Source organism: Hakea prostrata, chromosome 10 (assembly GCF_041222555.1).
Source record: "Hakea prostrata isolate BN-2017 chromosome 10, UWA_Hpros_2, whole genome shotgun sequence".
Lineage (NCBI taxonomy): Eukaryota > Viridiplantae > Streptophyta > Magnoliopsida > Proteales > Proteaceae > Hakea > Hakea prostrata.
In genome coordinates, this window is record NC_142609.1 from 41,273,093 (window position 1) to 41,291,164 (window position 18,072).

Below are 18,072 nucleotides of genomic sequence, written 5' to 3' on the forward strand. Positions count from 1 at the left end.
GTGCTAACAAACTATGAGGATGATTTCTCCGCAATAGGAGCATGAAGCATGGCTAATCGATGACTTTCCTCACACTGAACAAGGGCATAAGACTATTCTAGTGTAGAAAAGGGAGAACGACTTAATACTATTACTCTTATTTGATTGTATTCCACATTCAAACTTGCCAAGAAGTCATATACCCAAATCTTATCAACGTGCTTCCTATAAGTAGTCACATCATCTGGATTAGTGGGGTGATAATCTCCATAATGGTCCAACTCATGCCAAAGAGATCGCAAGTCAGCATAGTATTGGGCCACAGTCAATTCCTTTTGGGTAGTCTCATGAAGCTTCTTTTGTAGCTCATAAACCTGTGCATCATTCCCCAACTGTCCATATGTTTCAGTAGTAGCCTTCCAGATTTGGGCTGCAGTATCAAGTAATAGGTATCCTCGAGCAATATTTGGATTCATGGAATTCAAGAGGAATGACATAATAAGAGAGTCATTTGAGATCCATTTATCCTGTGAAACACCTGTAGTAGTAGGTTGGATAGTGGTTCCCGTAATGTGTCCAACTAGTCCTCTTCCGGCAATAGTCAGGTAAGCAGATCAAGACCAAATCAAATAATTTGTTCCATCAAATCTTACTGAAAGTGGATGAAGAGTGGGGTAATGTTCAAATCCAGTGGGGGCAGTAGTACCATTAGTAGTTGCCATGTTGAAAAAAATGTTTGCAGTTCTTCAATCTTCAGCCTTTCAAAGTAACTAAGATGTCGCAGAATGCAATAGTCAAACCACCCAAACGAATGATAGGATTCAAAAAGTGCTTATAAAGAATACCATGTCTTTTTCCTCTTCTTCTTCTTCTTCTTCTTTATTTCTCTTCCCCCCCCCCTCTCTCTGGAAACTATGGGAAATTACAGATAAGCCCCTGAAAATTTTGAATTTGCAATTAGGTCCTGTTTTAAGAGTCGAGAAGAATGAAGAAGACGATCGATGGCGGTATCGGAATCTGCGATTAGGTTGCTGCGATAGAGGAAGGGCAACGGCGGTGGTGGCGGCGCAGGAGCAGCGGTGGTAGAGGAAGCAGCGAAGCAGCGGCAGTGCAGCGGATTTCTTCTTCTCTTCTTCTTTCGTTTTTTTCTTTTTTCTTCTTGCTCTTGTTCTTCCCTAATCGTCTCGAGGCTTCGATGCCATGTTGAGAAACCTGATTGTGGTAGAATGGCTTAATAAGATCAATGTGATCTCAAGCCCTCTATTTATAATAAAGTGGAAAGAACACTATTACATAAATACCCTTACTTGGGTAACAAGAAATAGAAATTTACATGAACAAAAACTCTAATAGAGTTGAACCTTAGTAGAACTAATCCAACAGAGTTGGCTTCATCATTGCTGAATGATATTTTCTTGTATTAAAAGAGGAAGAAAATGGATCAAATGAAGAAGTTTTGCAGAATATGATCAAATTTTATTTATAAGATAAAACAATGAATCTTTTACATATATTAGAAGAATATTAAGGGGAAATCTGAAATCCCCTCCAACGAATGAACATCAGACAGAAGGAATAAGATCAAAAAAGAATGAAATCCCAAATTTTCAATAGAGAACCCAATTTGCAATCCTTACCAATTGTCTCCCCTGCATCCACATCCAAAAACCAAAACCAAAACCAAATCCAAATCCAAACTTAATTCCATTTTCAAGAAAGAAATTATAAGAACCGAGATGAACAAGAACAGAAAAGGAGTGATTTCCTGTCCATTGCTGGAGGACCATGGATTGATAGTTTTAGAAGGTGCCGTTCATATTCATTGCTAAGATGCAGGAGCATCAACAGCATAAACCAGAAAATAGGCGAACAAGCACTCTTTTGTTAGATCCATTCTCCCAAATCCAAAAACAGAACAAGAGAAGAAAAATTAATGTGGTAAATGCTGACGTACTTCCTTTGGAAGTATTTGATGGATTAGAACCCCTTGAAATATCAATATGCTGAAGATGAGATAAGACTTCACTCAGAGTAGGTACACTTTCACCAGCTAACAGATGTTCTTTTATATGCTTGTGTTCAGGCTCCAGTTCATCATGGAATTTGGAGACAAAGAATTCATTGTGCTGAGTCTTCAAGTTTCTCAATGTCAGTGGTGATAGGCTGAAATTTATTTCGATATCCCATCATACCTTTAGAGGAGCTATAATAGTCTCACAATGGTTTACCAGATTGCTGAAACTGAAAGAGTCGTACATATACATCATAGATTTGGTTAATATTTTTCTCTTGGGGAAGTGTCTTCTGCAAATCATCTCATATTCTCTTTGCCGTGGAGTGAAACACAATGTTGGCTGCCACAGTCAGTTCCATACCATTCCACAAGCACATCATAATTACTGCATCATATTTGGACCAGGCTTCATATTATTTATTTTTAGTAGATTCTTATTATTTATTTTTTGGGGGTGGGGGGGTGGGACATGGACAGTTTACTTTAGCCAAGATATATACTCGAACAGCCTGGGCCCTTAGAAGATAATTGGAGCTCCCTTGAGCTTCAGATGTGATCTGAATATTGGGTTGTTCAGATGAAAGCGATGGTGTATTGGTTTCAGCAGGTTCAACAGTTGCTTCAGTGGCCATAGGGGCAGAAATCAGGACTGAAAAGTGTAGGACAGCAATGCAATAGTTCTCACAACCCCAGATTCCTATTTACCAGAAGAATAGTGAGCTGTAGTTTGGGCAGATTATTTCATAAATTCAATTGAAGAAGAATCTACCAGTCCACATAGTCACAGCCACCAGGTAAAGAACAGAAAAAGATGAAACTTGACCACAGACGAGAGAGAAGAAGGAATCTATTAAGCTAATCATAGGAGCTCTGATACCATGTCAGAATCTAAGTTCTTGCAATCAGCTTAAGAGCAGAAAGAAGGGAAAAAGAAGATTGAGAAGAAGAGGGGAGGAAAACAGGCTATTGCATGCAAGAAGGGCAGCCTGCAACTTGATTTCTTTCTGTCGCAGGCCCCAGATTCATAAATATTTCAATCCCAGAGAACCCTAAATTCACAACTGAAAAAGAAAGTGCAAGGAAGTCTCTCAGATCTTCATAATCATAATATGGTGTACCTGTAGTTTGTTGCAACTGATTGGTAGTGCCAAGATTGGAATTGATTTGCTCATCTGGCTCCATCCTTTTCTCTTAGCCCTTCTAAGTTCTCTTGCCTGCCCCTTCTCGTTAATCTTTACCGCTTTTCTGACAATAAAAGTACTATTCTGGCCCTACTTTAAGTGATCGCAGAAATACAATGTGAAACATGAACCAAAACTTAATATAATATAGAGGCAGCATGACAGATTTGTCCTTGCAGTTGCAGATGGAACAAGTGTCCTGAACATCGCAGAGCTTCAACTTTGTGGTTACCACTGAAGTGGTAAATCACACATATCTGAACAATCTATAATTAGTTGTAAGTGTTATTCCCTTTTCCTTGTACCTTGGTTAACAAGCACACCATTACTAGGCTTAGTTTCTAAATTTTTGTGAATTAAAATCTAATTTCTAATTTAGTCTCTAATGTCTTTTGAGTTATAGATAAAATATGTGTGAGCGGGAGAGTTTCATGCTAAATTTTGCTCTCCTCTTCTCCTTGTACTCTTCCCTTTCTTCTCTCTCATTCCTGTATCTATTTCTCTATGATTCTGGTTTTCTAAACTGAGTTGCAGTCACATGGTATCCGAGCTTTTATCTGATCCTTGATTGCTATTTTCTTCAGAGGCTTTGAGAGTCCTTAATGGTTTTTGGTGCTACTTTTCTCCGCTTACTAATTATTGATGAGACAATCATGGAGATGAAGATCTAAACCTTCTATAAGTCTGATCTGTGTTGGTGCTAACTTGCAACGGGATCCTTCCTCTAGAAACTTTCTAACAGTTACCTGTTATTTGTGAGTCGTGAGTTTTTGAACCATGATTATGACTTCTTGTATTCTTGTTGTCCGTGCATTTTAATGAAAGTTTCTATATTTTCTTATGTATCCATGTTTAAATTTGTGAAAATACTTGATCCAATTTCGGACGTGCATGTGCAATTCAATTATACCAGTTTGTGTTATGCATTTTCGTAAAAAAATAATGTTGGAATTGTGTTTATTGGCCTTAAATTAGGTTGTACACAAAAAAAACTAGGTGAAAAACCACTTAAAATCCAAGGAAACCATATTGTACCATGTTTTGGTGAAACTAGGTCAAAACACTGAGTTAAAACGAAATTTAAGACAATGAGCTAGATGACATTTCACCGAGCCCCTATTTGGCCTTGCCTTCATGAATGGGATGTTGCCAGCTGGTCTTCGGGTGATCAATACCCTCCAATTTGAGGGGGAGTGTTAGTGGTTGAGTTATGTAAGTATACATGACCAAGTGTACCATGGGGGTGCACTTGTGTCTAATACACATTAGTTTTAGGTGTTGTTTGCTGTTCTACCCCTTTTTGTGCTTGGTTAACAAGCAAACTATCCTGGGCTTAGTTTCTGTTTTGCTGAAGTAGTATCTAGTTTCTGATTTTGTGTAACCCAGTTTAGGAAATTATTCTTAGACTGGGATTGGATCTTTGACTATAAATAAGATATACATGAGGGGAAGAGTTTCATGCGAAATCTCCCTCTCTTCTTCTCCTCATTCTCTTCTCTTTCTTCTGTCTCATTCCTCTCTTCTTCTTTTTGCGGTTCTGGTTTTCTATAACATACAGTCACAGCGTCTATTTTTCGCCTAAATATGCTTAGATAAATTTGCATCATAAACTCTGGAGACAATCAGTTAGTTTTCAATTTAACTAAAAGGAATTATTTAATGATTGGGTGGATTGTTTGGATCAACTTATCAGGTCAACATATTTAATCGTCAGAACCTTCGAAAGGGCTATGTGGATGGTTAGCATCAATTTATCAGTTCATATTCATTTTATATGGGTAAAGGTGTCTTCTTTGGCTGTACTGTCAAAGTGTGATTTCCAGGCTTCCAGCAGCTTCAGGTCAAAATTTCCTACTAGTATGCTTGACTACTGTTAGAATTTGAGCACTTGTAATCAGCCTAGGGACTGAAAAGAATTCAGAAAGAAGAACAATAGAAGAAGATTGAAGAAGAAGAAGGGGAAGAAGGGGAAGAAGAGAAGGGGGAGAGAGCTTGTGCATACATCTTTTGGCTCTCCCTTGGTACTTTATTTATAATGTAAAATAAGTCTTAGTTTAAGAAAGTTTTCTAAATTGAGTTACAACAAAAAGGAAAATTACATATTACAGAGAATTTCCCAAATCTGCTGAAAGGGATATTGTCTAGGGAGATTACTTGTCAACCAAGTAATAAGAAAAATAGAAAGTAACTAAAATAGAAAGTGATATTCTAACATTCACCCTCAAGTTGGAGTATACATATCAAAGGTTTCAGCTTGGAATAACAAGAACCTATCAAGGAGCTTCATTACACTTGAGCGTATGTGGCAATAATAGACACCAATAGTACTTCGTTTAGGAGATAAACAACTTAAGTAAACAATATTCATGTCAGATGAACCATCCAACAATAAGAATACTAGGCAGTGGTGAAGATGAACCATATCCATAAGTATAACACCAACAATTACATCAAGGGTACTATCCAAATAATGCTAGTAATGGGGAGGAATTTCCACATAAGAAGATTAAATTTGAGTTAAAAGTTGCATAGCAGCTCTTCGCAAGATGGCAAGTAGTAGTTAAAAGTATTGGTAGGTAAAAGACAATAAAGGTTATTATAAACCAAATAGGTAGGTAAAAGGCAATATGATTTACTATAGGCTAAGTAGGTTGACAAGTGACAGTAGACTAGTAGAGGGTTACTATGATCCAACTAAGTAGACAAATGACAATATGGGTTACTGCAAACCAAGTAAGTAGGTAAAAGATAATATATGTTACTAAGGCCAAGGTAGTAGATAAAATGTAGGATGGGGTTAGTACGGACCAAATAGGTAGATAAAAGGCAACCAAGTAGATAGGTGTTACTGTAGAATACCATCTTAGCCCTTATGAGGATAAAAAATCTTCACAAATAATACTCTTTAAAGACTTGAGCAGATATAGACAAAGGCTCCAATCTCCCCTTCAAGTGTAGCATTACACGTGAATAAATAATGACAACAAATTGCCAATATCTCAAAGTCTGAACTGAGGAACTACTTGGGTACTTGAAGGAACCATGTTACTTTATGAATCCAAGTACAAGAACTTCCAATCATTACAGTAGAAAATTATGAACCACTAGCATCAACTCAAACGAGGCAATAACAAAAGTATATGCAAAACATCGTAGCAATAACACTAGTGATGGGATCAGTAATAATTGGTAAAGAAATAAAAAGGCCTCACAATAGCAATTTGCAGGAAAGGAAGTTTCCCCCTCAAAAGAGTAACTGTTGATGTAGGTTGTGGATAAGATTCATACTCCATCGAACAAAGAGGAAGACCTCCTAGGGACACAGTCAATTCCCAGAATAGTGAAAAAAAATTCCTTGGATCTTGTATCTCAGTAGATCACGAACTGAATAAATAATGGCAAGAAGATTTTCATTGGATTGTATACCTTTAGTTGATCACAAATTGAACAAATAATGACAAAAACAACCTTTGTCCTCTGGGCCTTTAGTAGCAATATTAGATAGACAAAAATCATGTCATAAGTTGGTAAAGGATGATCTTAGTTACATGGATACAACAACAGTAGGTTGCTGCACACTAGGTAGAAGAAAAAAACTCAAGAAAAACAACGATAAAAGATTGAGAGAGAAGAAACAGTCACTAGGTTGATTAAATCTACTCTGTTACCATGTTAGAATTTCAGTACATGTAATTAGTCTAGGGACTGAAAGGAAATTCAAAACAAAGAAAAAGACTGAAGAAGAAGGAGAAGAAGAAGAGAAGAGGGAGAGAGCTTGTGTATATATCTTTTGGCTCTCCCCTGGTACTTTGTTTATAATGTAAAATCAAGTCTTAGTTTTTGAAAATTTCTAAATTGAGTTGCAATAGAAAGGAAAATTATATACTGCATAGAATCTTCTAAATTTAATAAAAAGGACAATAAAAAAAAATAGAAGGGTAAATATTACTTTCCTCCCCTCTTAGTTGAACAAATGGCACTTGGACCTTCTTTTAATTGGATGATATTGCTTATCTCCCCTCTTATCTAGTAAAGATATCAATACGTCCCTTCTATTAACTTTTTCCGTTAAGTTCTAGTTTTACCATTAAATATTTTTCTAAAACCTCTAATTACCTTTAATTAAAAAGATATGATAGTTTAAAACCCGAAATTACACTCAATTACTTTTAATTAATATTATTGTTAAAATCTCAAATACCTTTAATTACTTTAATAGTTAAAACCTTAAATTAATCTCAATTAATTTTATTCCTACGCCCTAAAATACCTCTCTCTATGTCTTTTATTTAGATATCTTTCTTTCATTAGGGAAAAAAAGAAACCTAAGGAAGACGTTCAATTTTTTTGATTGATTTTTTTAATTCTAATGAAAAGAATCGTATAGATTAAGGAACACTAGGGTTTTTTTTGCGATTTTAATAATAAAATAATTTAGGGTAATTTAGTGTTTAACTACATTGAGGGTATTTTAGGTTTTAATGATATTATTAATTGCAGGTCATTTAGGATTTTAACTAAAATATAATTTTAATTTAGGGTTTTAAAATTTATTTAATGGTAAAAGTAGAACTTAACTGAAAAAGTTAACAGAAGGGAAGTGTTTAATAACTTCGCCAACTAAGAGGGGTGGTAAATGATATTATCCAACTAAGAGGGGATTCAATTGCTATGTGATTAACTAAGAGGGGAGTTGAGTGATATTATCTCAAAATAGAAAGTAAACAAAATAACAACTGATTGCTTTTTTGGGTAAACTTCTAACTACTGCTTCATAGTGTTTTTTTATTTTAATTTTTTTGGCAGAAAGTAAATTTATTCATCCAGTGCAAATGACATGGCTGAGCTGGGCTCTGATAACCACTTAGAGAAACATGGCTGAGCTGAGCTCTGATAACCACTTAGAGAAACATGACCACTCGGTGGTGTACGAATCCCTGAGTGCTTTCCTAGCTAGGAGATCCACTAAGAAATTAATACCCCAAAAAAAAAAAAAAGAAGGGCCCAAAGCCCAAACTCCTAGAAACAACTACTATATTAGTCAGGAAGATCAATTTAACTATATGTATTTTACCAATTTTCAAGTCTAGCCTTTTATGTTCTTATCTTAATCTTATATTGTTACCATATTTGATTGTCAGTAGCTAATTGTTTTTCATGTGCATGTAGGGGGACATGTATAAATGGGCGTCTATCCCAAGGTTATCTGTTTACCGAATTGTTGTTGGAGAAGGTGATACCTTCCTCTTTTGACAGTTTTGTAATTGATACAACTCAGTTTCATTTGATGTATATATGTATGTTCTAGGTATGTTTCCATCAGAGGTCTAGGAAGCTCTAAATTTACCTTCATTGAATTTCTGCCCTAGATTCACATACACAGAAGCTCCTTCACTAATTCTTAAGGCTCTGTAATCTTCTTCAGTTCTTCCTCACTGAAAAGTTTGAAATCCTGACATTCAAATTATGCAATTAACCCACAATTTTTGCCTTGCATTCAGGACTTCTTGTTCAATCTTTTTTGCTTCCTATCATTGATGAATGTTAACTATTGAGACTCCTTATCAAGGTAGATTAGACAGGCTAGTAAAAGTCGGCTCATCCACATCTAATTTTTCTGCACACTGCTGCCGTGCAGAGCTTGAATTCTACAAGCAGGTGAGATGATATTGTTGCAGAACTTTGAATCATCTTGGGCCATGGAAGCCCTTAATATAGGTACCATGATGGGTGCAAATTAGTACTCCATAGCTGTCTCCTGCATTTGAGAGCTCATCGATCCTTCTTGGACCCACAGATAGCTCATGTGGATACTCTGAACTATTCAATGAATTATAAGATTCAACCATATGAAATATTTTAATTCAAAGGTTAGGCTAAATTCAATAAGTACTCTTCAATTTGGATTAGAATATTACATTCTCTTAACTCATTCGACACTGAGAGATTTCCTCCAAAAGAGAGGAGCACAGTATGAGCCATTGTCAGTGAAACTAAAGTGGTGAAATTTTTTAACCATCAATGAAGGAAAAAGGTTTTCTATACTATGGGTGAAGAGGGAAAATTCTTTAGTACTAGGGGTGTCAATAGAGAGGGTTGGGTTGGGTTGGGTTGGGCCAGTCTAAACCCAAACTTACTCTATGGATTTGAACCCTAAATCCAAACCTAATTCAATCTTTATCCTATTTTTCGAAAAAAACAAATAAAGAATTTTTTTTTATTTTTCTTACCTGGGTTTTAGAAATTCCGTATCCCAATTCAAACCCACTGCTATGGTTCTTCTAAGCCAGGCCCGCCCGTTAAGGTTAGGTTAGTGGTCAATGAGATTTAAACTCTTGACCTATTTATGTAGTGTTAGTATTTGATTACTGTTGCTCCAAAATTTGTCAACTCTTGAATTGGTTTGAAGATGATCCAAACTAGTTATCTGCAAACAAGACAAGTGGTAAAAGTGGGCTGTCTCTATGGACTTGATACACCTTCTCCCAAATGCAAGAGTAATCGTGGCTTACCTTCTGATTCTTTTTTGTTGCCCTTATAGACCAATTCTAGGCTCTTTCTGAAAGGGAACAAACCTTCACCATCCGATCTATTTGTTAGAATGGAGGGGCCTAGATGGGAAATGTCACCAATCTTGTTGGAGAAATCAAGGCTCAAATCTTGCTGGAGAAATCATGGAGTTGATACACCTTCTCCCAAATGTGCCAGTAACCTTGTCATACGTGGACTTAGATGTGACATGTTCTCTCTCATGCTCCAGACTAATCGTAAAGAAGCAACTCCTAAGAAGATTTGGATGGGTTTGCGCCCCCTAAGATAAACATTAAGTACTTAAGGTATTGGAGCATAACATTAAATGTTGAATTTAATGCTTTGATGCGCCTACAGCTATAAACAGGTTGTCACCCATCACCTTACCAACTTTACCGAGAAGTAACATTTCAAATATCTACTGTGTGTTCATGCCGTCATGTTAGCATTTTCACATGGCAACACCCTAAAGGTAGTCCCCACGGTAAGTCACTTCCCGGAAAGTGCAAGTTAACATGTTACTAGCTGATTCCTTGAACCAAATCAGAGCTAAATGTATCCAGCGGAGTGGTTTGTTCCGGTTCAGTGGTCTAAGCCAAATTTTGGTGTAACAATTACTAAGCTAATCTCTTAGGGTTGTTAGTGGGATAGTTAGTTAAATAATTATTAAATTTAAATTTATATAATTAATTATTAAACTCAAACCTATGTATAGTGTTAATTTAACCAAATTTACATAGTATTGAATAGGATTTAATTGGATTTAAGGTGGGTGCGGCCGATTCAGCCAACATCCTTCCGTTGCTTTACTTTATCCCTAGTAGTGATAGATTCAAAGATGTGGTGGAAATTTTCTCCATCTAACTTGCCCATTTATCCGAGCTTGGAAGGCACTCACCATTACTTGTAGGACTGAGTGGCCATATTCCTTATCCTTCCCATGGTTTCATGGGCTGTTGTATCCTCTTTTTGGGATCCATAGTCTACCTGAAATGAATAAACTCTAGTGAATGTGTGCACAAGCTGACACGGATACCTCAGTACCAACCACCCGAATGCCACATAAAACAACAAATCACTGAATCCTACATAAAACCACAAATATGAAAAGTAGATGGAAAGTGTGTTGGACATGGTTCGCTATTTCTGGAAATTGCTTGGGCCATGCGCATTAAATATGCATGACCATCAAGCTAAGATTTCGGACCGTCAGATCCGAAATCTTGGTCGAGATTGAATGTCGACCATTAAATTTCAATCGTCGAGCGACGATTGAAATTTCAATCCGACGGTTCAAAATGTGTGGCTTGATGGTCCTGCATATTTAATGCACAAGACCCAAGCAACACCCGCTGTTTCGATATTGGCCTAGGGGCTAGGCTGTACCCTCTCACCACCACGTTCCACTAAGTCGATTACATCACCATAGTACTACACGTGGGTGCACATGAGACTTAATTATTGTGGGCCCCAAAGTGAAAATATTCTTGTTTGGTAGAAGCAATAAAATAGTTGAAAAATCTTCATTCTTACTAACCGTTGCAAACCCCAAAAAAAACTTTTCAAAGTTCAAACCACCCAACTCAACGCGCCCATTCCGACCGTTGAGAACCCATGTCCCAACTCCTAAGCAAAGATTCTCACCGCTATTCCCACTACGATTCACGCATTACCTTTTAACTGTATTCTCTTCCTCCGTCGTCTTCTTCTCTTTTTCAATTCTGTCCATATCTCCAAATTCCAAGTAAAATCCCGTGACCTCTGCAATAAATCGTTTTCTCCTCTTATCACTTGTGGTTTCAGATAATGCTTACTTCCCCTGAGTTCTTGAGCTATGTCTATGGTTAGAAAGAAAATGCCGAGTAGAATTATTCCTCTTTTGTTTTCTCTAGTTTTCTCTTACAAAATTTTGACCGTTCCAGCAACTGTCGCCGCCGTGAATATAAGCTTCGATTTCTCTTCCTTTGGCATTCGGAATTTCAGTCTCCTTGGCGATTCTTACCTCAAGGACGGTGTTGTGGGTCTTACGCGAGAGCTTGATGTCCCTTCATCCAGCTCCGGCAGCGTAATCTGCAATTTACCCATTTCCTTCTTGGATCCTGAGACCAACAACTCAGCTTCTTTTTCCACGAGGTTCTCTTTTGCGATTACCAACGTGAATCCAAGCTCATATGGTGATGGGTTAACGTTTTTCCTTTCCCCTGATAATCAGACGCTCGGAAGCCCAGGTGGGTTTCTAGGTCTTGTTAATTCCTCCCAGTTGACAAAGAATAGCTTTGTTGCTGTGGAATTTGATACCCGTTTGGATCCTCAGTTCAATGATCCAAGCGACAACCACATTGGGTTGGATATTAACAGCCTAAATTCAATTCAGGCCGCAGATTCCACTGGTATTGATCTTAAGAGTGGCAATTGGATCACAGCGTGGATTGATTACAAAGAAGATCAGAAGAAGTTGAATGTCTGGATGAATTATTCAAGTTCCAAACCAGAGGAACCAGTCCTGTCAGTGGAAATAGACCTATCTAAATATCTCACAAAAACGATGTATGCAGGGTTCTCAGCATCTACTGAAGGTAGCACAGAGCTCCATCTGATCAGGGAGTGGACCTTCCAAACTTTTGGGTTCCAACCTGTGAAACCAGATTCTGGGCCTCAGAATGTCTCTGATCACCCGAAAACTTTTGGCATACCTGTAATTCCAGTCTCTAATTCGACCAACAAAACCCAAAAGAATCTTGGATTGGGCCTAGGAATGGCTGGTACTGCGTTATTTTTTGTAGTTGCCATGGTGTTAAGCTGGATAACTGTTAGGAAATGCATCATCATTGGGACACATGGTAGCTTCAAGAAGGAGCTTCTGAAGGGTCCAAGAGAGTTCAATTATAAAGAGATAAAAGCTGCTACAAAAGGGTTTAGTTCCAGCCGAGTCCTCGGCCATGGAGCATTTGGAACTGTGTACAAAGCTATTTTTCTTGGTTCAGGAACTATTTTCGCAGTTAAGAGATCAAAACGTTGTCATGAAGGTCTAACTGAATTCCAAGCAGAGCTTTCCATAATAGCTTGTTTGAGGCACAAGAATCTAGTTCAGCTTCAGGGTTGGTGTGCTGAGAAAGGTGAGTTATTGTTAGTCTATGAGTTCATGCCTAATGGGAGCCTTGATAGCGTCCTGTATCAAGAACCCGGTGAGGGTATCTCACTAAATTGGCCCCAAAGATACAACATTGCATTGGGGATCGCATCTGTTCTTGCTTACTTGCACCAGGAATGTGAGCAGCAAGTCATCCACAGGGATATAAAGACCAGCAATATATTACTGGATGGAAACTTCAATCCAAGGCTTGGAGATTTTGGCCTGGCAAGGCTTATGGAGCATGACAAGAGCCCTGTTTCAAGTCTAACAGCTGGGACAATGGGATATCTCGCTCCTGAGTATCTTCAATACGGGAAAGCAACTGAAAAGACAGATGTCTTCAGCTTCGGTGTGGTTATGCTTGAAGTGGCCTGTGGGAGGAGGCCCATAGAGAAAGATGTAAATAGCCAGAAGATGGTTAATTTGGTAGATTGGGTTTGGGCTTTGCACTCCAAAGATAACCTCATTGAAGCAGCAGACGAGAGGTTGAATGGGGAGTTTAAAGTGGAGGAAATGAGGAGGTTGTTGCTTGTGGGACTGAGTTGTGCAAACCCAAATTGCAAGGAGAGGCCTTCCATGAGAAGAGTTTTCCAGATCCTTAATGGTGAGGCAGAGCTTCCCCTTGTTCCAAAGACGAAACCAATTATTACTTTCTTATGCAGCAGCTTGCCATTAAGCCTTGAAGACATTGTTTCTGAGTCTGAAGAAAGCAAGGCACCTAGCCCTTTGAAAGAGATCATAATCAACTGAGGTAAGCTCCAGAAATTTGTTAATTAATCCAGCAGATGCTGGATTTTAGTAGCTATTACTTCATTTCTAGATTGGAAACTTCATTGCTTTACAATAAATGACTTGATTTTATCTGGTTGTGTGATACAGATAAACTGGTTATTCTACTTATTAAATTATCTTCCAATTGAAAATTTGTAGTTTGTCCTGAAAATAAAAAGTTTCCTCAGCACATTTGTACTGAAACTCTGCTTCCATCTTAATTAATGATTTCACAGTAGTGATTCTGCATCTGGAATCATTTAATTTAAGCAAAATCTAACCCCACAATACACCATGATAACGAAGAACCTTGGATTAAAGATTGTATTTTTCTTCTGTTGGAACCGAAAAAAAAGTTCTGCAAATAATTTGATCTCTATGTTTCTTCTTGTACAGACTCAGACAAGGTTCATCCAGAAGAAAGTAAGCAGTTGTTGAAAGCAAAAACATACAGTCTTTACTATCTTCTAATGAGACTAAAATTGAACTTTAAGCCACAGCAGCAAGGAACCGCATAGACTGGACCTGAGGGGATGGTTGTCCTTGTCTTTTATGTTCATTTTACATTTTTTTCAATTGTTGGTATTTTTTCATTCTTTATTGTGTTTGTATAGGTGTTGTATGTGGCCTTTTTCTGTTGTTAAAGTCAAAGGTGCCTTCTTCAGTGATTTGTTTCTCCTTGCTTACGTACTTGAGCATGTCTCCACAATAAGAAATACAACTTGCAAATTTGACAAATCTTGCTGTTCTCCCTTTTTTCGGAAACTTATCAGCCTTACATTTTACTTCAGCAATCAATGGACTTCACTATCCAGTGGTAGACTGTACAGACTTCACTTTGTTGCTCAAGCAAAACCATTTCCTGACATGGTAAGAAATTAAACTTTGGCTGCTGATGGGAGGGGGGGGGGGGATTCAATTCATTAGGTTCAATCAGATACTCATTATTTCCAATTGAACCATGGGATATTCTATGTGATCTGCCAGTTTTCAATAGTAAACTGCATGCTTGATATTGAGAATTAAAGTTGGAGAAGGTATATGTAAGAGTTACTTTAGTTACAATAGGAATTCTATCCGTGCTGGCCGAAGTCCTTGCAAGTCTTCTACAGAAAAGTAGACAAAAGCTAATCTCGGTTGGCCTGGATTGGCACAAGTCAATTTGGTCATGTTGGCCCTTCACAACTTGTGTCTTGTCCTTCTACGAATTTGAGTTTGTGACAGAATAACAGGCAAGGAAACTTGTAAAAGATCCAAAGTAGATTAAAATGTGAACCTCCATCTGGTACCAGAAAAGCCATCCTTGTTTGATCTTTTTAAGTTATTGAGTCAAAATCTGCTTAGAAATGAAGAGAAAGTATAGATGCCAACAAAATTTTTCTATCCTTTTGTTAGAAAACAAGATTTAAATAATCAAAACAATAGTTGAACTTGAACAAAGAAAAGAGAAAAGAGAGATGAAGAACCAATAGAAGAGGCTTGTGATTCTAGCCAAAGAGTCTAGAAACACTGAGCCCTTTTATTTATAACTTCTAATGAATCTAATACAACTTGAGAGACAAGTAACTGTCCTTTAGAAAGAAAAGAAAAATAAAACAAAAAATTACAGTTTAGCAACTTTCTAGCTTCTAAAATAAAAAGTTCTGAAAATATAAACTACCATCAAAATAAAAACTATGCTTTCTAGAAACTCCCAAAATTTATGTAACAACACTCCTACATTAGAAATAGAAAGTAGAGTAGCATCACTAGAATAATACTTTCACATGAACAGTAAAATAGTCCAAACTTGCGTATACTTCGGCCTCAAGATGAAGCATACAAATCTCTCATGCCTAGCTTACAATAGATAGATTGAAAACTTGGTCTGAGCAGAGCTTTGGTGAACAAATAAGTTAGTTGGTCAATAGAGCTTACCAAAGGAGTCGTTATAAGCTTCTTCTTGACTGCATTACGCAAAAAGTGACAGTCTACCTCTATATATTTCGTCCTCTCATGGAACACTAGATTACTAGCAATGTAAGTGACTACCTGATCATCACAAAACATTTTCATAGGGGCAGAAACTGGAAATCCCATTTCCTCTAACAACGAACAAGCCACATCAATTCAACAACGGTGTGGGCCATAGCCCTATACTCAGCTTCAAGCACTAGATCGGCAATGGTGGATTGTTTCTTACTCTTCCAAGTCACAAGATTTCCACCAAGAAAAGCACAACAACATGTAGTTGACCTGCAATCTATGACGTATCCATCCCAATCTGCATCAGAAAAGGCAACCAAGTCATACTTCAATTTGGTCGACAGATGAACCCTTTTCTAGGCGCACTCTTGAGGTATCGAAATACTCTCATCGTTGCGTCCCAATGGGCCTTTCTAGGAGACTGCATAAACTGACTCAACACACCAATATAATAAGAAATATCATGATGAGTAACAATAAGATAAATAAGTTTCCAAATAAGACTCTTGTAACGATGGACATCATCCAACAAGTCACCATCATCACGTCTTAACTTCAACTGAGGATCCATGCAAGGAACAAAATTCAACCGAAACAGGAATTTCAACCTTGCAAAAGGCCGAAATTTCTATGTTTCGGTCGAAACTGGACATTATTTTTTTGGAATTTGGAACACTTCAATTTTGGGCCTGATATGGACTCAAAATGATTTGGATTCTTTCATACTACCTATTTCAAGCATAATAAACACTGTAGAACTACTAGTTTATCAAAAAAAAAACCATTTAAAATGTAACATCCAAGTATATGCTACATGTGAGAAGAAGCGAGAATGTTACCAATTACAAATCTACTCTATTCCATGTCTCCCTCTTCCATCTACACCCCATACAAATGACAATACAAGTCCCATAATGTTTTCCCCATATAGTTGTCAGCGTAGTCCGGCAACTGCAATGCTATACGTGGCCTCATCCACATGCCTAAGATTTCCTAATGGCGGGAAGTTGTGAATCTCCGAATAAGGAACTAGGTCAACTGCATATGGAAAGGCTAGTGGTGGTTGTGGTGTAGAGTGTGGAAAATCTGCTCAACAAATGAAGGAGCACCCTAGTTGTCAGCATAAGGTCCATATGGACAATAAAGTTCCAGTGGCTGACTCTGATAGGTGACAATGGGAGGGATACCATAAGATCCATAAGCTCCATAACCATAAGGCTCCACTAGTGGCTGACCCTAAATCTGATAGCCATGAGGGACACCATATGGTCCATAACCATAAGCTCCATATGGTCCATAACCATAAGCTCCATAAGTCGACTAGCAGAACCAATACTCTCCACAACAATATCATATGAGGACTCTGCAGGCCTATGCCATCTGGATCTTTTGGAGGTGGAGAAGTTTCTGGAATCATCTATGCTCATCAATCTCATAGATCCCACCAAGCTCTCGGCATCAGCTAGACGGTAGGACCCATATGATGGTGTGTCCTCTGTGCGATAGTCGTGTTGTCTCCCCTTCCCCTTCCTCAAATATGTAGAGGAAACATTTTGACCTTAAGATGCAGCTCCAGTATGGTCTGAGTCCTATGTCGCGTGGGTGAACTGACTCTTGCCTGTGAATCTCAGTGCTCGTCCTCCTCCCTAACTCTCACATACTGCTAGTGCTGGTGGTCGTGATGGTAGTGGTGGTCTGTCCCTAAGATCAAATCCTAATCATGAGGTCCAACACCGTCCTCATCCCCTCTCTCATCATCATCATCGTCATCGTCATCATCATCACCATCGTCGTCATCGCCAGAGGCTTGAGTCACATCATCCTCAGTGTAGGGCTAGACAATCAAATCCTCACTCTGAGTGGATGCACTAGAGTGTGGCACGAAGGGATAGGCAAGCCTGCATGTGCACTCCCCTCTTAGGCCATGAAGTCATCCACATCAACCCCCATCTCATCTGCAATCTGTCTACTGGGACAACCTCCCTCCTCATCCAACAATGGCTCTCCATTGTCCCTGATCTAGTCAACTATTGGGTTATCATCATCATCCATCTCAAATATGTCGGCCAACTCGATATTGTTACTCTCTCTGTCCATCCCTTGTCTAATATGATCCTCCGTCAGTCTCATATTATAATGTATGTAGACAAGGTCCTTTAGACGCCTCACACCCAATCAGTTGTGCCTCTTTGAGTGAATGAGGCTAAAGGTGCTCTAATATTTTCGCTCACAACCAGTGTCAGAACATGTCTGTGAAAGCACTTTGCTTGCAATTGCACTCAAGTGGGGTGAGTCACGTCCAAATTGCAACCACTCAACTGCAAACATAGACTCCAAGTGAAGCTCCCAGTGGCATCCTTAAATGCCTTTATCTACTATTTAAAGAAGAAAAAAAACCATAGCTAGTTACTAGGTTAATAACTTAATATAAAACTATGAATTGTGAATATCAAATCACTATCTCATCTCTATAAGGAGGATTACCTGTTTAGATGGAT

General features: G+C 38.1%; 2 protein-coding genes across 5 annotated transcripts in view; both read left to right on the forward strand.

Moving 5' to 3' along the window:
• The window catches only part of WYR (inner centromere protein, ARK-binding region protein), a 28,655-nt gene extending 19,790 nt beyond the window's left edge, over positions 1–8,865 (forward strand). The window contains exons 9-10 of one of the 4 annotated variants that reach the window (XM_089136553.1): positions 3,759–3,936; positions 8,344–8,865. The gene's annotated coding sequence lies outside the window, so the exon portion shown is untranslated. The remainder of the gene's footprint in view (positions 1–3,758; positions 3,937–8,343) is intronic. The other 3 variants (XM_089136555.1, XM_089136556.1, XM_089136552.1) reach the window with 3 other exon arrangements.
• A 2,440-nt stretch (positions 8,866–11,305) lies between these two features.
• LOC149003034 (Concanavalin A-like lectin protein kinase family protein) lies at positions 11,306–14,468 on the forward strand. Its single transcript, XM_089138868.1, has 2 exons — positions 11,306–13,589; positions 14,006–14,468. The coding sequence occupies exon 1, from the start codon at positions 11,540–11,542 to the stop codon at positions 13,586–13,588; it is 2,049 nt and encodes a 682-aa protein (XP_088994994.1). The 5' UTR covers positions 11,306–11,539; the 3' UTR covers position 13,589; positions 14,006–14,468.
• The last annotated feature ends 3,604 nt before the right edge of the window (positions 14,469–18,072 follow it).

Excerpts from the sequence above, each read along its gene's own strand:
- LOC149003034 (XM_089138868.1), top strand. The coding sequence starts at position 11,540 with ATGTCTATGGTTAGAAAGAAAATGCCGAGTAGAATTATTCCTCTTTTG.